This window comes from Camellia sinensis, chromosome 7 (assembly GCF_055761805.1).
Source record: "Camellia sinensis isolate YWXY chromosome 7, ASM5576180v1, whole genome shotgun sequence".
Taxonomy (NCBI): domain Eukaryota; kingdom Viridiplantae; phylum Streptophyta; class Magnoliopsida; order Ericales; family Theaceae; genus Camellia; species Camellia sinensis.
Window position 1 is genome coordinate 184,782,079 of NC_138967.1, and position 23,954 is coordinate 184,806,032.

At 35.2% G+C, this 23,954-nt stretch overlaps 3 protein-coding genes across 6 annotated transcripts; 1 reads left to right on the forward strand and 2 right to left on the reverse strand.

Moving 5' to 3' along the window:
• The first annotated feature begins 2,363 nt into the window (after positions 1 to 2,363).
• LOC114297270 (uncharacterized) lies at positions 2,364 to 11,102 on the forward strand. Of its 4 annotated transcripts, none has more exons than XM_028241666.2 (9): positions 2,364 to 2,502; positions 3,530 to 3,681; positions 3,786 to 3,898; positions 4,276 to 4,354; positions 8,056 to 8,084; positions 8,607 to 8,700; positions 9,607 to 9,696; positions 9,806 to 9,992; positions 10,493 to 11,102. In XM_028241666.2, exons 2-9 carry the CDS (start codon positions 3,538 to 3,540, stop codon positions 10,894 to 10,896), a joined length of 1,140 nt encoding a protein of 379 aa, XP_028097467.2. In that variant the 5' UTR covers positions 2,364 to 2,502; positions 3,530 to 3,537; the 3' UTR covers positions 10,897 to 11,102. The 4 variants fall into 4 exon arrangements, with proteins under 4 accessions (XP_028097467.2, XP_028097470.2, XP_082736227.1 ...); XM_028241668.2 differs by having other exon boundaries at positions 2,488 to 2,621; XM_028241669.2 differs by lacking the exons at positions 8,056 to 8,084; positions 8,607 to 8,700.
• GDC1 (Ankyrin repeat family protein) lies at positions 11,054 to 14,271 on the reverse strand. The gene is made up of 2 exons (XM_028241670.2): positions 13,485 to 14,271; positions 11,054 to 11,590 (listed from the first exon to the last, which is right to left on the reverse strand). The coding sequence occupies exons 1-2, from the start codon at positions 13,767 to 13,769 to the stop codon at positions 11,333 to 11,335; spliced, it is 543 nt and encodes a 180-aa protein (XP_028097471.1). The 5' UTR covers positions 13,770 to 14,271; the 3' UTR covers positions 11,054 to 11,332.
• Positions 14,272 to 16,021: 1,750 nt separating this feature from the next.
• Positions 16,022 to 23,724, reverse strand: LOC114297278 (RNA-binding KH domain-containing protein). The gene is made up of 13 exons (XM_028241675.2): positions 23,282 to 23,724; positions 22,444 to 22,651; positions 21,002 to 21,078; positions 19,939 to 20,049; positions 19,528 to 19,596; positions 18,931 to 18,987; positions 18,185 to 18,223; positions 17,940 to 18,044; positions 17,768 to 17,850; positions 17,594 to 17,675; positions 16,621 to 16,764; positions 16,461 to 16,535; positions 16,022 to 16,373 (listed from the first exon to the last, which is right to left on the reverse strand). The coding sequence occupies exons 2-13, from the start codon at positions 22,649 to 22,651 to the stop codon at positions 16,260 to 16,262; spliced, it is 1,164 nt and encodes a 387-aa protein (XP_028097476.1). The 5' UTR covers positions 23,282 to 23,724; the 3' UTR covers positions 16,022 to 16,259.
• Positions 23,725 to 23,954: the final 230 nt, after the last annotated feature.

A 23,954-nucleotide genomic window follows, 5' to 3' on the forward strand; every position in this document is an offset into this window, starting at 1 on the left:
GTTAGATACTTGAGCAGCTGCCAGCAGGAATTGACATGCACATACATGAATGGGTAGTAGACTAGTAGTTCATTCATTTGCCAAACTATACACATTTGACGTGAATTAGAGCTTTACTGATTACAGTGACTAACAAAGGCAATAGATTCCTGTTATGCTAAAATAGGAAGTTCTAAAATGCACATGTTGTGACTCATCATATATAATGAAACAATTTGTTCAACAGGGTAATGCCCAAATGCAAAAGACTGAAATACAATAATTGATCTTCATTTTCATCTACTAGGGAAAATCATTAAAAGCAGTTACAATCAGTCAACAGACAGCTGTGAAGATTTTCCATGAAATTGACATTAGTTGAATTATTGTATTTTCTGGTCCAGAGAAATTCAAAATTTCTCTGGTTGCATGGTTAGAAAAGAAGGTAAACTTAATCAATATTAAAGTTGCATCACAAGTTAGAAGTGAAATTTCTCTGGTATTATCATTTTATAGCATAAAGGACATCAAATATTTTTATAATGTCTAAGTTCCCTCAACAATATTTTCATAATGTCTAAGGTCCCTCAACCTTGATCCAGAGAAATTCAGTCCAGAGAAATTTCAGTCCAGAGAAATTTGGTCCAGAGAAATTTCAGTGCAGAGAAAATTGGTCAGAGAAATTCTGGCCCAGAGAAATTTCTTGGACCAAATTTCTCTGGATGAGTTTCTCTACTTTTCTTCTCATTCACATCCAAATCATTGTGATTCATTAGCTAAGCAACATTGTTCAACTGAATTCAACTGGAACCAGAGAAAATTGGTCCAGAGAAATTTGGTCCAGAGAAATTTCAGTGCAAAGAAAATTGGTCAGAGAAATTCTAGCCCAGAGAAATTTCTCTGGACCAAATTTCTCTGGATGAGTTTTTCTACTTTTCTTCTCATTCACATCCAAATCATTGTGATGATGAGTTTTCACCCGTCATAAAAAAATAAATAAATAAATAAATTAGTTGGTACTTGGCTGTTTCGAGTGCAAGTTCTTTCCCTCGTTAACCATTGATTGAGGATTGAGGAAACTTGGACTCTTCACATTATAAAACCCAGCCACCAGCTTGAAATTTTCAACATCTGCCTGCCGAACACGACCCCCTCACCATCACTCCAAACCTGAACTTCCAAACTATGTACCACCCAAAAACCCCCGCGAAACCAACCTCTAAAATGTCCAAAATAACCCCAACAACTTCCCTCCAAATCCTTATCTACATATTCTCCCTCCTACTCCTCACCCTACCCTTGCATGGAAACACCCAATCTACTACTGATTCAGAACAAATAATTCTGTTGAGACTCAAACAACACTGGTACAATCCACCTTCCATCAGCCACTGGACTCCACCAAAATTTCCCGACTCCAACTCATCGACACACTGTAACTGGCCCGAGATCACCTGCACCAACGACTCTGTCACCGGACTTTCTCTCCCTAACAAAACCATTGCCGTGACAATCCCACAGTTCATTCCCACCAGAAATTGGAAACCTGTCAAATCTTGAGATGTTGGAGCTGTCCGACAATGCATTTCTGCTGATGGCAATACCGTCGAGCTTTACCCAGTTGAGGAAGGTGGAGATTTCGGCTGCGAGTTCGTCGGAGCATGATTTGTTGATGTCTGGAATCAGATCTCGGAGAGCTTCGTACATGTCTAGGTATTTGAAAAGCTTCTCCGCCGATCGATTGGTTTGAACCACCGCGTCGATGAAGTTGAGGAGTTGGATGACGACGGCGCGTGCGAGGTTGCTGAAGAGGTAGACGGCGATGGATGGATTCTCGGAGAAGACGGAATCGCAGAGCTTGCGTTCGCCGGGGAAGAGCACGGCGGCGCAGTGCTTCACAACTTGGATCCATGTCGTGGTTGGACAGAGAGAGAGAGAGGGGTGTCAATGGGTTTGACTGAAATTTGTCTGATATATGTTTAGGACTTTAGACATCAAAAAATAATTTTGTGGACTTCTTTCATTACGAAAAGTGGAAGAGGGACTCTAGACCGATTTTCCCATTTTTTAATACATATTTTTTTCATAAAAAGTCAAAAAGTTAACCCAAACAACTATATTTTCTTCCTTAACTTTTTAGTCAAAATACACTTATTGAAGACATCCTAAACAATTAACTAAAAAAAATAAAATTCATAATTATTTTATTATATAATAATAAAATTATATGAATTATTAATCCAAATATATTTTTAACATTATTAAATGAATTATTAATTTAAATATATTTTTAACATTATTAAAAACGGTTAATTGACTTGCTAATTTATTAATAAAAAAAATAATTTGTTAAAATTAAAAATTTTAGAAATTAAATGTAAGACGATGTATATTTTAATCGAACCTTAAGCATGTATTTGTAATTTATCAAGAAATTTGAATTCAGCTCAGCCAGAAAGGGGTCGCGACGAAGCCATTGTGGAAGAAACTTGAACAATAAATGCTCTTGCCTTATTGATTAAGGTCTAGATTTATATATGGTTTTTCAAAATTCATATATTTATTGCTATATGGATTTATATATTTAACCATGATCGATGTATTCATATTCATCACATCACATTTCAATTCGGATTGAATCGGTGACCCTTTAAACCCAATTCGTATTAGGGTTCGTTTTTAAATTTTTTATCAACACCTGCAAAACTGGCTCTCACTTAAAATCGCTTCAGCATGTCTTGAACTGGTTGTTATTGATCAATCTTCAATAGGTTCAGAAAATATTGATGAAACAGAGAAGAAAATTTATAGAGACTATTTTCTTTCTTTGTTTCTGGCTAATAGTAAAAACTATTCATGAAAAATCAAAGATTACATTTTGCATATATCTGAAATTGTTGAATTTGGTTTAGTATTTGATGTTTCTTTGGATTTGGATAACGTGGAACGCAATTTAATGCTGTTGCACAATGGCCTGTCAACTGTTTGATAAAATGCTTATAAGAAACTTTGGCTACTAAAATGAATTGAGTGATGCTAAATAAATTTTGATTAGTGGGTTCAAAGATTGATTTGAAATAACTAACCTTTCTATGTCGCGACGTGTAATTGGATCAAAGCATTATTGGTTGATCGATTTTGTTGCTTCTGGTGTTCTAAATGTTAATGTCGTGGAGACAATTTTGAATATACGATGGCTTTGTGGTGTTTCAATTGCCTTGGTTTTGTGGTTGCTAGTATTTTATATCTGTGGTAGGCGTTGAATCAATATGTTGTGTGGAAAACCGAGCCACTTGCCCTTCAACTTTTGCTCCTAGTATACCTTTTCTTTTAGTAAAAGGTGTGCACTGAGTTTGTTACTAGAACATTAAAAGAAAAGGAAAAAAAAGAAAAAATAGTGTTATAGTTCATTTTTAGATGAACTGATCTCATACTAGAACCTATTCCAATTTCAGTTGACATCAATATCTGTTGTTGTTTCTCCTTTTCTTTTCTTTAAAGGAAATTAGTTTTGTGTTTGGTCACATTGGTGCAATATATTCCTGAACAGGTGAATATATGGGTTCAGAGATTGAAATTGTCGAGGAGAGATTGAAGTCTTTCCTTGGTCAACTCCAAACAGAATGTGGCATCCTTGATAGAATTGTATACAAAAACAAGAATCAGCACCGACGATGCTCATATTTTCAGTACCTTCTAAAGGTTGTTATTCCCTATGAGCAAATATGTGCAAATAGGTACATAAATATATGTAATGCATATAATTGTCTTTTTAATCTTAGTTTATCATATTCATGTGATGTTAGGTGAGGAGAGATTTGAGGCTTCTGCAATCAGCTCACATAGAAGAGATTGTTAGCTCCTCCTTTCAAGTTATCCATGGGACAAAACCTAAGCAAAAGGTGCAGCTTTTAGAAAGGTAAATTTAATCTTAATTCCCCATCTATAATGTTTTAATCATATCATTGTGATTCTTTATTGACTTTAAGCACAATGTGAATATAAATGTATATGGTCCATAGTACACACAAGCCCAAGTTGGTATTTAATTATCAGCTTCATTGGGTTGTGTCTGTGTGGACAATGTGATGGAATTGCTATTTGTACTCCATTTCTCTACTCCAACGTCTTATATGGATTGAAGATGGCATTCATTACATTGGTAGAATGATTGGTAATGAGAATGTGCATGTCATGGAGTAAGATGACGGAGTAATAAAATGCTGTTTGCTTATCATTGCTCAATGCTCATAAATAACATTTTAGTAGTTTAATTATTTATTTATTTTGCCATAGTTTGAAGAGGAGAAAATGTGATAGTGGAAAACATAATTTTTTGGAGCGGCTCTTAGGAACGGCACGCCTAGTGTCACAGGTGAGTTCTTCTTTCTTCTTTTTAGTTTATTTGTTGTTCCTTGTTATTATTTAGTGGTATATGTATGTTTCAATGCCTTTATACTTTCATTTTGTGGCTTATCTTTCTCTCTCTACATAAATTGATTCCAGCAATTTGACTACAAATACAATACTAGTCAGCCCTGCATTGTTTGTAGCTCTTTATATATGTGACAATTACCTGATTGTGGATCCACGTGCTGGTAGGTAGCAAAAATGAAGATAAAGAAGGGGAAGGAAAAAAAGATACTTTTAAGAGCTCCATACCATTGTATTAACATCATACAAGGTTAGAGAGAATTCGGACTTACCATAAATAAGGGGATTTCGGAATGAATACCACATGTTGGTACAGTTGGTTGGAAGGTTAATTCCCAAAGTGTAGACAACATGGCCACAACCTATCTCAAGAAGTAGACATTTTGAGTTTGATTATTTTTGGTGTAACTACCACCTACATTTGGTCACCTGGTGCCCTTAAGGCCCTGTTTGTTTTGGGATGTAATGGATGGGAGGGGATTGGGATGAAGGTGAGATTATTTAGTGTTGTGTTTGTTTGTAGAGTTGATGAAGGGATTATGATGGAGGAGGGGATTAAGATGGAGGTTGGAAGGGGGATTGAGATGGAGGAGGTGGAGGTGGTATTAGAAAAATAGTGAGGGGATTAGAAATTTTTTTATTTTTTACATATTGGGAATTTTTTTTAAACATTAATTTTTTTATATTTTTTTATTTGTTTTATTATTTTATATAAAAATAATTTAACAATTCCTACACTAACAATTATCATCAAAACAAATACAATTTTGCTTAGTCCCCTTACTATCAATCCCCTTACTAACAATCATCTCACTATTAATCCCTTCACTATTAATCCCTTCAATTCTACCTCTGAAAACAAACGGGGCCTAAATGATAAATATTTCATTTAGGCATTGCATTTTTGGGCCGCAAGAAACCATAAAAAATGATACCATATCTTACATGTAGTAAACTGAATGCCTCTTCTACGTTCCATCCGTAGTTGTAAAAGGTGCTCAAGGCGACAAGTTCTTCTAGAGTGCCTAAGTGCAATGCACAATATAAAGTGCAGCCTGAGAAGTAAGGTACTTTTGTGATAGGCTTGTGTGTTAAATATACTTGCTACTGAAAGCAATTTGAAATATGTGACGTATAAAAAAAGTGAACTGTTGACATATCAGTTAAGAGAGTTACGTAAATAGATATACATGTCAATATTTTCAATTGGTATATGCAACCACTAAATCAAATATTGATTGCAAAATTGGTAGAAATAAAAAAGCTATTTGTTGCTTTTAACTATATATTATATAATTCTAAAATCTAAGAATTCCAACCTGCCAGCCGGCGTTGAATCCGCTCCAACACTCCATCCCATACCCCTTGGCCTTAAACGTTGCCCCCAGAGGCAAACCCAGATAAGTAGCTGGCAAAGCCGATTCCTTACAACCCAACACCGCTGCTAAAACTGATAATCTGTCCACAGTTCCCATCGGGATCATTTCCGACTTTCTCAAATTCATCCGAAGGCCTGAAACTGCCTCAAAACACAACAAGACACATCTCAAATAACCCACCTGCTCTGTCACCGCCCCACAAAAGATCAAAGCATCATCAAGATACAGTAAGTGTGAAACAGAAATAGGCGTCCCCGTAATAGGACCCACCATAAAACCCTCAAACAAACCCTACTGTACCACCTTATCCAACAATCTACTCAACGCCTCCATCACTAAAATGAACAGCAGTGGAGACAGAGAATCCCCTTGACGAAGACCCCTAAAAATCGGGAAAAAACCTATCGGAGTACCATTTACCAGAACCGACATCCACACAGTAGAAATGCAGAACCGAATCCACTGACACCAAGTCTCGCCAAAGCACATACGCTCCAAAACGTATAACAGGAACTCCCATCGGACATTATCATAAGCCTTATCAATGTCCAGTTTACAAATCAAACCTAGTTGTCCCTATCGAAACTAAGAATCCACGCACTCATTAGCCACCAACACTGCATCCAAAATCTGATGACCCCTCACAAATGCATTCTGGGACTCTGGCACCACTGCTTGCAAAACCTACCAAAGCCTATTTGCCAAAACTTTAGCAAGAAGCTTGTACACACTACCATGCAGACTAATAGGCTGAAAATCACGAATATCCCCCGCCCCCCCTTTCTTTGAAATTAGAGCCAAGAACGTCGCATTCAAGCTCCTCTTAAAATGCTCTGACACAAAGAAAGCCTCCAAAGTTGCCATCACATCTGTTCGAACCACACACCAGCAATGTTGAAAGAAGGCCATAGTAAAGCCATCCGAGCCAGGCGCTTTATCTCCACCTATCATCCGCAAAGCCCCCAACACCTCATCTTCAGTAACAAGACGCTCCAAAGCCTCCCTATCGGCCACCAAGTTCATATCAAACTGAACCCCGGCCATCCGTGGCCGCCATTCCTCTGCTTGCGGCCGAAACAGATACTGGTAAAAACCCACAATCTCCTCTTTGATCTCCTTAGCCATACCCAAATCTCGACCATCCACTCGCAATTTGTTGATCTGATTTACCCAATGATGTGCATTAGCCATTTGATGGAAGAACATTGTACTCCGATCCCCATCCTTTAACCACTAACATCGAGACTTTTGCCTGAAACTCACCTCCTCCATACGAGAAATACGAACAAAATCCTGCCTAGCGGCCTCCCTACGAGCAATATCATTAGGCAACAATCCCCCATTAGCCTCTAGCTCATCCAAGGACTGGAGCAAGGACACCACCTCTGCTTTTTGGCCTGCTAACTGCCCAAACACCTCCTTATTGTTAGATGTCGGCGGCGTGTGTGGTCATTGGTGCCTTTTTGTTTGATGTGGTTGGTTTGGTTAGAGCGCAACAGACGAACTTTTCAAGAGGTCCAACACAGTGTTTCGTGGCTTGAGAGTCGTCTTCTTACAATCTTGTATAGTTGGATGGAGGAGAAAGTTGATCCTGATTTGTTTGAGTTGTTAGATTTTTTAGATGTTATCATTGGTTAGGTTTTGGTAGTCTCCTTTGCAGTTTTGTATTCTTTGCATCATCTTGATGCTTCCGCAATTAAGTTAATTTTATTTATCAAAAAAAAAAATTCTAAAATCTAAGAATTAGGCACTAGATAAGTAGCTAATCATAAGCTCATGAATCTAAAATACAAAATACTAGAAGTGGACAATATTATCTATCTGTAAGACTGTAATATATGGTATAAATCATTTCAATTAATGACTATTGAAAAATAAAAGATAAAAAATAAAATTGGATAATGATAGTGTGGATGATTGTATTACTACCTTAAGGATGTTTAGTGCATATGAACTAAAAACAGCATCCTGCCTAACCCCTGCAAGTGTGTTCTCTAAATTGGACCAGGTTGACCCACTCCCCATTAAGTTGTTTGTATTTTGGAAAACCAATGTCTCCCTTGTTTAGGTTTTAGGCACTTTTATTTGGCAAAGTTGGACCCTCCGTACTTTCAAAGGAAATTTACCAAATATTTGAAATTTAAAAACCAGTAAGTTCTAGCCAACTAAACTGGATTTGACCCTAATTTTCATGACATTAGGGTAGGCAGCAGGTTTGCATGAGTTACTCCCTAATTTTCTTTTTTTTGGGCTTCTATTGCAGATGGTTGAGCCAATGTTGAAGGCAGCTACGTATCCTTTTCTTTTCTTTTCTTTTTGTGGCTAATGTCTATATTTCTTGTGTTTGTCTGTATTGTTAACATTTGAAATTGGTTTTGAAAGCTGTTGGGTGGGCTTAGAATTTTATTTAAACTATCTGATTGACTCGTATATAAGTTTATTGCATGAAAGATAATTCAAAAACAACTCAACAAATTTTTGTTCTAATTACTTAGGGTTGGCTACTTGGATTCATTTCTCCAATTGATTTTACTCGGTCACATCCTCAGGTAGTTTTATCATATCCTCAGTTTGATCTCCAAGCTTATTCACCTATTTATTCTCTACTTTTAGGTATCGTAAGATAAGTTGGCCATTTTCCATGTATCTTTGTATTTTGTGCTTTGCTTTTAAACGTAGTACTCAACGTTACGTCTGAATTGTCCATATGGAGAACAGGCCTAGGTCACTTGGTCTTTTACCATGTACAATCTATTCGTGAGATCGTGTGAGTATTGTTCAGACAATGCATTGTCACACCTTAACTATCTACAGAGAAATATCTACTTTACTTGCTCGATCATTTTTCATGGGGTTTTCTGTTACAATTTTGGCTTTGCTTGCACGCCTACGAGTTTTGGTCCAACAAGTAAGCTTCATTTGCTTTCTAGAAAAACCTTTAGACTTCATGTTAGTGTTTAATTTTCAGGCTCATAGGTGATCCAATTTTTGTAGGGGATTACTATTCACACTCCATTTTTTTGATAATTCATCAATGGGTAAAACATGATACAACGGGTGAAGAAGTTGGAATGTGAAATAGGCGACATCAAGTGTATGGATTTAAGGCTTTGTCGAGATGAATTAAGATATAAATTACGATGGATAAAAACATTGCAGTTGGTATTTATTTGAACCGAGTCGAGGCATCTTATACAACAAAGGAGAACCAGAGTGTAATACAGGAATAAGGTGTGGCTAATCTAGAATCTTTCTAAAATGAAATGGCCCAATTCTAGTTCTCTTTAATTACAAAGATGCCATCATGGGTTGTTTCTTCTCTTTTTTCCCTGGTAAGTCATCATGGTTGATTTCTTCATTTATGAAATAGAAACCTGTGCCAACCTCTCTTATTTATGTAATGACCCAATCTAGAATTTTTGTAATTCCATGGTCACAACTTTCCTCCTTCCTTTCTACCAAACCCCTATATCCCTTTACTATTTTGCCTCTGAACCCTATAAAGTTGTCGCACTAAGATAGGCTAAATTAGATTAGTAAACAAAGTTGATATGGAATTCATTATGCACACTTTTGGTATGAGATTCATCAGATATGGTTCCTAAATTAATTAATTAACAAAATCTTAATCATCTAATAAATGGAGTTGCAAAATTGCTATCATTGAAATAGTGGTATGAGATCTCATAGTTTAGTGCCTATGAGTAGGACAGTCTGAATTTTATCGAAGTCACATTTTCCGTTGCTTCTTGTGGGAATGAAACTTCGAGTAGTTTTGCTTCCAAAGTGAATCTATTTCTTTTGTGTTCTACAGATATTACTCGATGTTGTAACAGTATTCAACATGGTTTCTTCTCTCTCTCAAAAGGAGCAGTCTGTAAAATTACCTCATGAAGGATTTGAGGTCTCTCTACTCCTTTATTGTTAACTGAATGTTTTTGGCGAAGATCGATCTTTTCTCCATTGCCTTGGGTCCACAACTTTTTTTTTCCTTTTCTCTGTGATACTTTCAGGTATTTACAGAATATTACCCGATGAAAGACCAAGCTGTCTTGCTGGACTGCGTGTGGGAAACAGATAAGTTTGTATTACATGAGAGAATCAATAAAAGCCAGACTGAATGTCGAGACAGGGAGACTAGAGAAGTCTCTCTAGAAGCATCTGCAATTCAGTATCAAAGTATTGAGGTTTTGCTTGGTGGTAAGAATGTTCATGGAATTGCATTTATTCTTTCTATACCTGAGCTTCTTCTAGGGAAAGGATTTTCCAAACAAGTTCTCTCTCTTTGATCTTTTTCTTTATTATTTTTTTCCCCATAAATATGAAATATGATAGGTACTTTGCATTCATTGGTGACATAGTCTAGTAGAATAAACTTCACCAAAGACTTATGGACGGTGTTAAACATGGCACAATTGGTTAACTCGTTGAATTGAAGCAATAGATGCCCCATAAAATGAAACTTGTAGCTGAAGATTCATTATTGTCTTCTCTGCTCATGCTCATTCCATTGTAAAGTAACCAAATAACAGACCCTGTTTTGAATGGTCTATTCGACATGTGGGTTATTGCAACTTGTTCATAGTTGCAACAATTCCTTTGCCCTAGTCTCACCTAGTGGATGGTGTTTCTTTCCATCAGCATGGCTATGAAAATTTAGTTCTACATCTTTTATGTCTAATTTTTACTCGACTCTGTAGATGACGAATCTGGCAAGGAAGATCCAAACTGCACTTCTGACGACCTCGCTCACATCAAGGTCAATAATACTTGTTCATTTGAGGGTCCTGTGATCGAGAATGATGATGCGAAGAAGATTGAAGATTGTTCAAAAGTGGAAGATGTTTTAGGATCTCCAAAAGAGAACCTGCCCTCTGAAATTGGCTTGCCTACGGATTCAAGTTCATCTGTGCGTTCAGATCCTTCAAAACTTAAACCCGGATCAAAAAATAAAGTGGCGTTCATATCAGTAAACAAGCCTGCGGTATCAACAACAAATGTAACTGAGCTTCACATAAAGGGAACTGAGAGTCGGAGTGATGACAAAGAAGATCCATTCTTCAGTCTACTTACCGGTGGAAACCTCAAGGATGGTCTATTCTGAATACTGATCAGTTCAAGCAGTTGATCTTTAATAGAATGACTTACACTGCATCTTGATCGGGTTTTTTCCTTTTTTTAAGAGATGGTAATTAAATTTTTTCAGTTGTGTAGGAACCTTTACAGGTTGAAGTTCACCTCATTCGGTGTAATTTTGGAACTTTGGGATGCAGCAATTTTGTTTTTAATATCATAATATTGATTCAATAATCATTTAAATTGCATATACATTTACAAGGTTTTTTTTGAAAATAAATTAAATTAGATTAAACAATAACACTATCACAAGGACAACAGCCAGCTAAAGCATCCCATTCAAATGGACTGGAATAACAAAACTCCAGCTAAGCGAAAAGATTAGAAGGTACAAGGATTAATATTTGGAAATTTGTCAATTGAAACATAAATACATTAACACATAATTGTAATGAAACTATCGATCACGCCTTCTGAGCTGAAAACCCGAGGATAAGATCTTTAATTTCATCACTGGCTGCTTTATCAACTGCAGTCAGTCCATTTGCATCCTTGACAGTGTAACTAGCTCCGGCTCTTAGCAGCTCTTCGATCTTTGGCTTGTCACCTTCTGAGGCAGCCATCATCAAAAGGATATCGACGGGGTGGATGTTTTGGCTTAAAAGAGCCTCCATCTTATCATATGTACCCTCAACGGCAAGCATTCCCATGTAGTTGAAGTACTGCATAGCATAAACACAATCTTTTAGTCCTAAGTTGGCTTATTTTAGCCAAAAATAAGCGATACTTTGCTAGATCTGCATGCAATTAGGCCAAAGATGAGAGAGCATTTTTACTCTCCTGAACAAATATAATCATGGAAACAACAAAGGCAATGGTCAATTTTTTTTTTTGGCAGATCAAGACTGTATGATTAAAAGACTTCAATGGGTGTTCAAAGAAAAAAGTTTTGGCAGCTTGGGATCCAAATGAGGCATGTAAATTGGAGCCTTGTTCTACATGGAAACAGCCAGCGTAACCGAAAATTTGTATCATAACTCTCTAGTCTGCAAAGTTTTTTTAGTAAATGTAGGTGGTCTTTGTTTTCTATACTAGGTTCAGTTCATCAGTTGCCTATGTATGTACAAAAATTATTCAGTATTGTGTGCCGCAAGTGAATCAGGACACCTGCATATCAAAGTTAACACAAGACAAGAAATCTACATATGTCCTCTACCCAAAGTAGTCCAAATAATCTTTTTTGAACCCCATCATCATTTGTGAGAAATATGACCAAAATGTCTGTTTTAAACTAGGATGGGAGAGGAGAGAGAGTTTCAACAGCAATCTAGAAGTAGTTCTAAGGCATCTCTTTTGGCCACCAGATACATTTCTAAGTTCATTCATGGCTACATGTTATGCCCACCTATAAGAAGCCAAATCCTCCCAAATGAGGTGCACCTTCGACTGGCTCAACCACAAGGCTACTTATCCCGTGCCTATGGCCCACCAAGAAATTTTTTAAAAATTCTTATTGTCAAATGTCCCAATTGTTCAAAGGCACAAGGCCTCATTTCGATGTTCAGTCTAAAGTCTCAAAAACCTTTGGGCCACTGCTGACTCCACATAGAATTGGTAGACAAAGCACAATGCTTCTCCAATCTGTACTCCCAGAAAGTTGGCTCCAAGACAAACACTCACTTATAGCCCCTAATATGGTTTTCCAAATACCTGTAAAATAGCCCCATGGGATCATAACAACAGGTACCAAGCTCAGAAATCTGACCAGTCACTGCACCTGTTGTTTAGAGCCCTGTTCTTCTTCCTTTCCTTTTTTTTTTTTTTTTTTTTTTTTTTTTTGATAAATATAAATTTAGTTCTTCTTCTTCTTTGCCCACACCAAATATCTTCTTTTGGAATCAGTAACCAAATTGCTGCTCTGATAGGTCCACAAACTGTGTCTAAGATTTTAGTTTTTGCTTTGTATTTATTGTTAATATTAAGGGTAGGTTTGGTTGCTTCATTACAATGCGAGCATAGAGGGTTCAAACCACGAAAACAACCTCTCCACAGGAGGGGTAAAGTTGCATACATCTAGAGTTATTAGCCAAACCCAAGTTGTGTCAAAAACTATTTTTCAATTACAAATTGTTTTGAATTTATTTTCCAAACCCAGATTGCTTTCTGAAAATCATGTTTCGAAAACACAACTTTACGCTCGAAGCTGGCATTTTCAAAACACAACTTCAAAAAAAATTGCTTGGCTTCAGAAAAAAAATGTTTCAAAACTACACTTTATTTGTATTATTAACACTATATTTTTGGGTTAATGAACTGTGTTACAGGTAAACAAAGAAACTACTTCTAATCACCTAATTCAAAGAAAGGAACTAAATAAGAATTTTAAGTAGGATCACACCCCTATATCACACAGAATTGAACAATCAAAGCTAAATTCAGAGTCTAAAAAAAAGTCTACCCAACCACCATACATATAAATCAATGAAGTTCCACAATCAAAATCATCTGATTAAAAAAATGAACACAAACCCTAGACAACAAATTAACAATCAAACAAGAAACAGAGTGAGGCCAACAATGTCTAATTTTACAGAGAAAAAAAAAAAAAAACACTACCTGTTCAACATCGTCGCGATCGAAATCGTCACGAGATTGGCTACCGTAAATGCCAGCACCTTCAGCATCAACACCGTTCTTCCCAAATCTGAACCAACAGGTGGCTCTCGAACCACTACTACTGGGTCCAATTTTAGAGGGTTTGAGCCATCCAAGTCTCTTTCGAATACCCAGAAACTGAGAACTGATTTTGAGCGAGTATTGAGTTGAGGGATGTGAAGAAGATGAAGAATTGTTGGGGTGTGAAGCGAAGATTGGTTGGAGAGTACAGGGGATTGAGGCCATTGTTGAGTTTCAAAGCAACCAACTTTATCATCAAACTTTATATCTGCTCTGCTCTGCTCTGTGTTTCGATTATTTGTTTGTATAAATAAGGTTTTTAAGGTATAATATACCAACAATCAGAGTGGCGCAGCGGAAGCGTGGTGGGCCCATAACCCACAGGTCCCAGGATCGAAACCTGGCTCTGATAGGAGAGTTGCTTCTCACCATCCACTCATATTTTTTTCATTCTTTTTTTAATTTAATTAATTATATCTCCAATCTTGTCGCTTTTTTTTCTTTTCTTTTTCTGTTTTTTCATTTTTCATTTTAAGGTAAAGGTATGTATATCTCCAATTATTGTTTTTTTGGTTTAATTTACAATTTTCAATTAAAGTATAATATTTTTTTTGTTCTTTTTTTTTATTTAATTAATTATCTCCAATCTTGTCACTTTTTTCTTTTCTTTTCTTTTTTTTTTTCCCAATTTCCTATTTTCATTTTTCATTTTAAGGTAAAGGTATATCTCCATTGTTTTTTTGGTTTAATTTCCAATTTTCAATTAAAGTATATATCTCCAATCATTTTTTTCTTTTCTTTTCTTTTTTTTTGTTTTTCAATTCAATGGCTTGGAGAGAAGTATAATTGTTTTATGCGTGGATTTCAACATTGAGTCCATTATAGGACATTTCCACATCAAAACAGGTATACTTCAAAAGATAGCAACCTTTCTTTTTTGTGGGGGAGGGAAAAAAAAAAAAGACCTAAAATTAATTATTAATACTCTTTCCGTTTCAAAATATTATTCTTTTTGAAAAATTTAACTTTTTTTTTTTGATAATACAATTATTACACTTCAAAAGTATTAAATTTTCAAAATTATCCTTTGACTTTTTCTTGACAACATTAATTATCATAATTAATGAATTTAAAATAAGGATAGAATAAGAAATTCATGTTATTTTAATTCTTGATTTTTTTAAAAAGACTAACATTTCAGGACTATAAAAAATAGAATAAGGGATTAATATTTTAAGACGGAGAAAGTAAGTAAAGAACCTATGCATTGTTGAAGCTCTATTGGTGTTGTTACCTTTCCTTCAAGTTTAATTATTTTCTACTTTTTTTTTTTTTTTTCCTGCTCGTAAACCAATTAAAAACCAATCTAGGCTAAGTGAGAAAAGATCAATTCCTCCAAGTCCTCACTGTTGCAATAACTACAATATGAATTATGCATGATGGGTATTAGAAGAAGGATAGTTGACCTGTTTAACATAAAGGTCAAGCTTCTCTTCGGTCCGAGATAGGATTGGAGCATGTTGTTAGACCTGTAAGGCTCACAACAGATGATCCGAACCGTTTAATGTGTAGAGCTTGTCAAATACTTTGTCCCTGTAAAAAATCACGTTGATCGAATATCGATAGCTACTTGATCAAATTAGATTTCAATCAATGGTAAATATAATTTTCAAAATAAATTATTAACCAAAATCTGATCTGATCAAATAATTATCGATATCCAATCAATATGAATTTTTACAAAGATAAACTACTCCACGAACTCTACATATTAAACAGTTCAGATTATCGAAATAAGACCTATGATGGACCTCACATCTAGTCTACTTTGTGGACGAGAGACAATCACTTCCCTTAAAATAGTTATACATTCAAATATTCTGTTAATTAATGCATTCATTCATTAGTAGGACAAAAATTCTATTGATGTAAATAAAGAAGAACAAGATATCACAATCAAGCTCAAGGCTCCAAACCTATTCATAAACATTCAACAACAATAATTGCACTGTGCAACCCCCTTCATATCCCAAGAGACAAGAAGATCATGCCTAAAAATAAAACATTGGAAGTACAAGATGCTCCTCACAAACCCTAGAAGCTCGACATAAATCTAAGACGACTTGTCTTCGTAGTAGTAGAGAGGGCTAAAAGCATTTACTTGAAAGAGCATGACATCCCCACTTTTTTGGGGAAAAAAACTCCAAAATTTCATGTAAAATTTCGAAAAGATCTTTGGGAGAGATTGATGGAAGATTTAGAAGTAAACGATTCATAGGCAGCCAGGCCAGAGGTTTGTTGCAATGAATTCCTGATCCAACTCAGTATGGTCGGTGATAGATGCTACCTGCTGTAGGCATATGACCCAGATGTTGAAAAATAATCTCCATTTCTTTCAAAAACAATACAACTTACCAAAATTTCAATGCAAGGATGCATGTCACTCTAGGTGGCCCAAATTTACCCGACAGGGCTAGTAAAGTAAAAGAGAATCATCATTAATTTTTTTTGTCATACCTGATCTCTCTACAACAGTTGCAGCAGTCCAAAGATTAGCATCCACTGCAATCTTAATTTTTCATAGAACAAAGTTTTCATACCCTTAATTAATTAACAAAACTTTCATTAGGAGAGACTAGATGTACTTCAACAAAGAGCGATGAAAGACCAAAAAATAGAACACACGATGATTTGAGGATCCATTCATTCAGCAAGCTATGCCTCAAAGCGCTTGGATTTCTTCTTCGAAGGTGGCTCTCTAGCAGCAATATATTTTTCAGCATCAATATTCTCCAATGATTTTTTGTTTCCAAACTCTTTTGCCTTTTTCTGCAATACAAACTTGTAAGCACCAAAGAATTTTTAAAAAAATAAAAAAAATATATATATTGGGGAGATTATAAAATGGCTTATTACCTTTAAAGACGTGGCCATGGCAGCCACATCATTCTCACCATCATTAGATGTGCCAGAAACAAGCCTTGTCGGTTCCTGCAATGGCATAACCGAGATTGAATGAGTAAAAAGAAAATACTGAAAGTAAAATCCATAATAAGGACGAATTTCACAAACCTACCTTGGGAGGAACAAATGCTTCTTCCCGTTTTCTTTTGTTTTCAGCTGTTTTTTCTGCCTGTTTCTCCTGCTTTTGTTGCCACTTCTTTGCCGATTTTTTTTCATCACTTAAAAAGTATTCGCCACTTTCCAGTTGTAAATCAATCTGAAGATAGTTTAGAATATTTAGATCAAAACACAACACAGAGGCTGAAAACACATTATTCAAGAGTTGTTCCCCTTAAGAACCAAGAGTAGAGAAAAACAAAAACAAAAACAAAAAAAATTCAATCATGCAAAGAAATTATAAGAAACAGGCTGGGATGGCAAAACCCGCTTCTTTGTGGATGCAGTGAAAAACATTTGAGACCCTAGAAAATCCAAAGCCATTACTCTCTTAGATTTGATCAAACAACTTGAGCAATGGAGATCAAGTCAATGCTATCTATGTTTACGACAACCAATGTCAAGGACAGACAATATTTAATAATATAACAATTAAATCAGAAAAGGAAGAAGGAAATCCAAGAATTAAACAAAAAAAACTTCAAATAAGATTTTCAACTTGTTGCTAATCAAAAAATTGGATTAGGACAAGTCTTTTACTCATCAATAGATGTAAAAATTCAAAACTTCTGTTACTACTCTTTTTATTTATATATATATTTAAAATAAAATAAAAAATAAAAAACTAATTATCAATGTCACAGAAAAAGATCCTCCTAACTAACAGGTGAATGAACCATGTCTAGTCTATTTTTCAGTTCTGCTCAAGTGTGGTAGGACATTGCAACAAGGTGCCGAATTGAACTATAATTAAGCAAGTCAATACCTGCCTAATTTGCTAAATCTTTACTGGTTAACAAACTTGATCAACTAAGATAATCAGTCCAAAGGAAATGTCTAGTACTAATACAATCAGAACACAGAAATGATAAATATATATATATATATATTAAAGATTTTGATCTCTAACTGGAACGTATGAAACTTACCTTGCTAGGTTGTTGTGGAGGAGGGAATGGTGTATATGGCTTCTTCTCTTTACTCTTAACTTTCTTTTGCTTAACATTTTTCCTGTAAACAATAAGTGATAGAAAATGTTTAAAACCCTAAGCACAAAATAATATTTGCATTAATATTGGGACATAATATAGTAGTTATTATACTTCTTGAAGTTAGGAAGAAATCTGTCCCAGTTCTCATTTGCAAGCGCAGGATCTTTTGCAAGCTCCTTCTTCAACATGAGGATCTATTACAAGGAGTTATCAACTGATCAGCATTTCCAGAAGTGGAAAATAATTTTAAAAACGAAGTTTCGACAAACAATAGCAACGCTACCTTTATGTGGTATACTGGATGCATTTTATTCAGTATGCAGTCCTCCACTATCTTCCTAAGTTGTTTTAAACCTTTGAAGGAACCCATAGCAGAAACTGTGTTTCCCTACTCATTTACAAGTGCAATGTATCAGTATTTGACTTCAAAAGGAAACAAATTTAAAATTCAATAAGCAAAACATTACTGTGGAAGTGCAATTTACTGGATTATTCAATTAAAGAGGAACGACAATCGTAAAGATATACCTGGATAAGAATATAACACCCTGTCAAAATCTCCAGTGCCTGCACACCAATAAAATTGTGAACAATGCAGCAAAGATGGTCAACTCAAACAGATTGAACAGTGTATCATGGTATGGGTATTAACCCAAGGGGCAGCGGCTAGTTTTTTTTTTTTTTTTTCCTTTTGGTTTAGTTTTCCTTTTCATTACTCTCAAGTTTCAGTTTTCCTTTTTAGTGATTCTTTCATTTCAATTTTCACTCCTCAGCTTCTACGGCCTTCTTTTCAATCCTCCTTCACTTTCAATTTTCAATATTCTTCTTCACCCCTTCTTCTTGTGTTTTATTTCTCATCTCCATTTTGGTTTATTTTCTTCTTATCTACTTTAGTTTTTTTTTTTTTTCCCCTCTCTCTGTTTAGGTTCACTTTTTTGTCCTTTTTCTTATTTTGTTTTCATTTCTTAGTCATTCTCCTTCTTCGTTTTTGTTTTCACTCCATAGTTCTTCATTTTCTTTGTGAATCTGTAATAAACTGTGATGAAGTTTAATGAAGGCTTTGTCCTCCTTTTTCTTCGTACAGTTGTAGGGAAGTTTACGACAAGTGTCGTGTTGCATCAGTGTCCAACACACTGACACGCAATGCTACCTTCGTAGAAGTGTCCGTATTTCCTAGAGTTACCATATTGCAAACAATCCTATGATTTTTTCCTCGGGAAAAGGAAAAAGGGACCGGTGTTTGGGGGAATAGTAATTCTTTGACTGTCAAATACCTTAAGAGTAGAAGAGTTGGGGCCCACAAGATGTTGTCTTCGTTTGACAAATCGTTCCTGCAAAAGATAATAATAATTGAGAACAAAATTCCATATTTTTATGTAATTATTAAATCTACTTTGATATCATGTCACGCACAATTTGTTTGCATATAAAGTCAATGAAATTTCATCCGTCTTATCTGTACATATTTTCTAGCTTTTCCTTTTAACTGCATTTCTTCCCAATGGAAATGGGTCAATGAACATTATAACCATCAAAGCATTCTGATGGCATTGAATATGTAACACTTGCAAGAAGTTTTGGACCTGATGAAATGCAAAAGTCGGTACTGAAACTGAATACTTTCACAAAAAAGCATACTTTTCTAGTAATATGACATGAAAATGCAAAATTATACTCAACAAGTGAAATCTTCTCTCCTTTTCGACAAGATAAGATAACAAACCACTTCTCGGCCTAATAAATACCATTACTAGTCACTACAAACTAGGCAACTCGTCTCATCAAGACATCACAAATTTCCAGAAATAAAGCACTCAAGTTCATGTCATTAGTGTCAACTTTAAGTGTTAACTTAACTCAAAAACACTCACCTTATTACGAACTAAGCTGCCAATCTTGATGATGTCGCACTGCATTTCATCATTCAGTATCTTGATTGCCTATGACATCAAAATGTTGTGAGAACATGAACATCAAATAAAAGATATGATCGATTCCCTAAAACCTCTAAACCAGTATAAATTTCCCTAGAGGGCCAAAAAAAGTACGACAAGATAAAGATACCCCAACAACAATACAGGTAGTAAGATCTGATGGTCAGTCATTCAAATAAAATATAAAGAGGTGACATAACAGTCAAAAAACTCAGTAACTTTTTCAGCAAATAAATTAAATTATTTTGTCGTTTGGTAGAAAGGAGAAAGGAGATCTTCCAATAAAAATTTCCATGTGCAGAAGAATATTCAAATAAAAAAATAAAATAAAAAACACTAGTAAGATACCTGAGGGGCAGGAACACTTCTTGACAAAAGTTTAATGAGATCCCTAGCTTTCACAATAATATAGGGATCCCTTGTCTTCCTAGTCGTTGAAACAGTCATCGAACCCTCAACCTGACCAAACACTAAAACACTTGAGTACAAAAGATGTTATAAAACCTTTGCTGCTCAATTAATAAGCACCCAAGGAATGGAAAGGTAAACACAAGTATCATTTTACCCATTACAAAGAAAATTAACTTTAGTCAAAACCTGACAAAATCCTTAACTCTCACCCTAACTACATGGGATGGACATGAATTTTTCTTTTCCTTGTAAATCCATTTGGGTTGATATCCTACATCAGATCAAGTTACCAGCAGTAACCCCTTAATAGTCCGTCCCATCTACTGCCCTAACTAAAATGTGCAACAGGGAGAATGGAACCACAAAAGGAAAAACACTCTTCAAAGCCATGGCGCCCATTGGTACCACCAGTGTTATCAATCCCCTACGGTATCGGTGGCTACCGGGTGAAACATACAATTTCAACAATGAAACAGAACAGTGCAACTCAAATACTGTTTAGTTATTTACTGTTTTGATATTGCAACTCAGAGACCATTTTGGGTGTTTCAGTAAATTTTGGTGCAATTTGAGCAATTTAAGTGTGCTCTCTCTCTCAACTTTCCTTTTTGTTATTTGCAACTGATTCACATCCTTCCACAAACATTCTATTTTGAGATTCTAACAAATGCACAATAAATAAAGATATCAAATTTACACCAATCTAAGCAACCTAACCAAACCCTATTTTCCCAAGATTGGGTTAAGCAATCTCAACCAAGGGGGGTTTGAGTTGAGTTGTGGATAACCTGCCCTTCAACTTACATCAACCTTACTTCTACGGCATTACAAACTAACTTCAGTGTCACTAAATGATTTCTGCATGACTTCATTTAGTATTTAGTTGTAGGTTATCAAGTCTACTTGTTTCAAATATAATAAAGGGATGAATCCATACATATATTTTGACAAGCTCCACGCTTAAGTATATTCACAAACAAAAAAAATTGAGAGCACTTACCAAATTCAGCTCACATGAAATTCCATGCTCTTTCAAAGCACCTTTCACGCCAGGCCAAGCTTCTTGCAAGTATTTTTCTGCACAGGACAATGCAAAGGTTCACAAAAATCACAATAAAGTCTCGGATAGCAACCTCAATTGAATGTTTGACAGTAAGGCATATTATATGTATTCTCACATGATTGTTACATAAACACATGCATCTATGCACATATGCATTGCAACGAAAACACACACAACCCAAGTTATACAATTAAATAAGTGCTCAAAAATTGCATTTCACAAAAAAGTCAAGTGGACACCTAAATGTTAGATAAGACTATCATAACTAGTCCACTGGTTGAAGCAGAAAATGAACAATTTCTGCGGATTTTGGACCTGCATGTCCCTTCTCCTCGTTAAATAGCATGGTAATGTAAGCTTAAACAGGAAAAGTACGGTCATGTTCCATCTACATACAAATAAAGTTGAACAGACTTAAACATGTGTCAGAAAGAAACACAACTGAGACATATGCTTGGGCAAGTGGTGTACACGTACTACATGGATGGATGGTATCGAAGATTTTATGTACCTATCAAAAAAAGAAAAAACAATACTTACAACTTACAAATCATTATGGTCTTGGTGGGAAACTACAATTCCTAAATAATTGTCATTGCTCTTTTTTTTTTTTTTTGGGTGTTTAAAACTGAAGAACTTCAACTACAACCATATTGTGCATGAATGTAGAATTATATTCCGGTTCAACTGCAATAGCCTACAGCTCTTTGTAGTTGATTTATTAATAGAATTTTGCATTGCGCTCTTATTATTCTATATTCAACACCTTTAATTTCATAAAATTTTCTACTTTCAACAATTATTTGGCCCCCAAAATCCTTCACAAAAGGATTATCAACTTATATATAAACTAGTTATAGTAGGTGAACAAATGGCTTTTATAAACTATATGCTCACATGGGAATTGATGAAGTGCTTCAAAGAATTGTGTGTGCATTAGTGATAGCTTGATGCAACAAAAATGGCACATTGTATGTTTCGTTTTTTTTTTTTTTTTTTTTAAATCTTTTTTGTGGGACAAGTGACAAATTTGGGTATATAAAAAAAAATTATTGTTTGTATCATATATTAAGAGAAATCTTTGTATTATTTTGGTGTCAAAAGCTTAGAAATTCCCTTTTCAACAAATATTTTCAATATTGCAGCCAAACACCAGAAAATGAGAATGATCATATTATTTTACAAAGAAATAGGTTTTACATGAAAAATATTTCCAGCACAAAATATTTTACTTAGAAACAAATGGAGTGTGCATTAAGAATGCTAATTAATAAGTTGATTTTAGGCTTTCATGTAAAACATTTTGCATGTACAATGTTTTCCTGTACAAGCTAGAGGGGATTAAATTTTAGGGATTTTAGGAAGGAGATAGGGTTTACCTCTATACTGAGGAAAGAGGGTAGAGAAAGAGCTGACTTCGAGCATGCCGCCTTCATTCCAAGAAGGGTCAAACTTGTCGATTTTCCAGTGATCGATATTGGGGTCATCCCATGGCTTTGGTTTGTCGTGCTTCCCCTTGTGCTTGGTCTTCGGCTTCTGCTCTACATCGCTATTGTCGTTCTCGATCACTTCATCTGAATTCCCCATCTGTGGAAAAACCATAGAAACCTCAGTCACTGCTCAACATCATGTGAACTTTTAATAATTAATTCAAGAATCATAGATTCATAACTCAATTCATAGTGCCTTATAATCAATATATATATAGCATTAAGTGTTGAACATTTGGATTTTCCAAAACAAAATTCATTCGTCTCTAATTAAAAAAAATACAATTCATTCAATTTCCTCAAATATCTCAATTTATAGAATCTCCCAACCAGCATAACCCCAACCAGTTCTATATTTTTTTCAAAATTAATAAAAATCATTTCCATCCTGATGTAGCCACTGCTCAAAACTCAAAATCCTAAACTGAAGATATATATTACTCAACATAAATTGCAACAATTGTCACAAAATTACATGAACTATAACTTAGAACAAATGGCAGTCACTCCAATATCAGTTTCCTAAAAGGGAAAAAAATATTTCTTTGATTGCCTAAAAACAAAGTTTCAGAGAAACCCATAAGTTCCTTGCTTTCTCTATATCGAACTACAAATCTAGTTCAAAACAAAACCCATAAAGACATCACTACACACGTTACAAAGAAGCATGAAATGGGTGTGCTTCAATACCCAACTCTGAGATAGATCAAAAGAGAGAAACACTCACCGGAAAACAAAAAGTACGCCGGAAGAACCACGGTCGATCGAAAGAGAGAAAGCCGAGAGGGACGGAGGTGACGGAGAGGCCCCGCTACGCTGGGGCTCGTGAGAAGAGAGGGAGGAGAGAGTATGAGATGAGAGTTTAGAATTGAATTGAAACCCACCTCCTTCACTAAACCCCCCCTTTACTAAACCCTCAAATTATCATATGAACCCTAATACCAATTTGGAGAAAAATTGTATTTCCACAAAAAAAAAAAAAAATTTAATCAGTGTAAATTTTTTTTATAAATTTATCATAAAAAAATGATTATAATGGATATCAATATACTCCTTAAATATTAAAATTAAATTTCTCTATATACATCTTTTGAAAATAATAATTCCCAATGTATATCTCTTTAAAAAAATAAAAAGTTAAAACTTCACTCCTTTCATTAACCATACTCTAATTGTCCTGCGATGAAAATATGAGTTTTATGTGCAAAAATTGATTTCTTTTTTTATTTGCAATTGTCATTTAGCAAATCAATGTTCAAAATTTTCATTATGTTCGGAAATTAATCGCTCCAATTCTAAGCTGAAGAGTGATGAAGACCCCTCCGATCACTACCCCACCACCCCAAACACATGCGGCAGGTGGTGATTCGATGACAAAAAAAAAAAAAAAAAAAAAAAAA

What these genes read in the sequence shown, in the direction of transcription:
- LOC114297278 (XM_028241675.2), bottom strand. Translation starts at nt 22,651, where the DNA reads ATGGGGAATTCAGATGAAGTGATCGAGAACGACAATAGCGATGTAGAG. An exon ending in ATCCAGTATACCACATAAAG is followed by an intron (nt 17,851 to 17,939) that starts GTAGCGTTGCTA and finishes TCCTTGTAATAG; the next exon opens with ATCCTCATGTTGAAGAAGGA. An exon ending in TTTCTTCCTAACTTCAAGAA is followed by an intron (nt 17,676 to 17,767) that starts GTATAATAACTA and finishes TATTGTTTACAG; the next exon opens with GAAAAATGTTAAGCAAAAGA.
- LOC114297270 (XM_028241666.2), top strand. Translation starts at nt 3,538, where the DNA reads ATGGGTTCAGAGATTGAAATTGTCGAGGAGAGATTGAAGTCTTTCCTT. An exon ending in ATTTTCAGTACCTTCTAAAG is followed by an intron (nt 3,682 to 3,785) that starts GTTGTTATTCCC and finishes ATGTGATGTTAG; the next exon opens with GTGAGGAGAGATTTGAGGCT. An exon ending in TATTGAGGTTTTGCTTGGTG is followed by an intron (nt 9,993 to 10,492) that starts GTAAGAATGTTC and finishes TCGACTCTGTAG; the next exon opens with ATGACGAATCTGGCAAGGAA.
- GDC1 (XM_028241670.2), bottom strand. Translation starts at nt 13,769, where the DNA reads ATGGCCTCAATCCCCTGTACTCTCCAACCAATCTTCGCTTCACACCCC. An exon ending in ATCGCGACGATGTTGAACAG is followed by an intron (nt 11,591 to 13,484) that starts GTAGTGTTTTTT and finishes TATGCTATGCAG; the next exon opens with TACTTCAACTACATGGGAAT.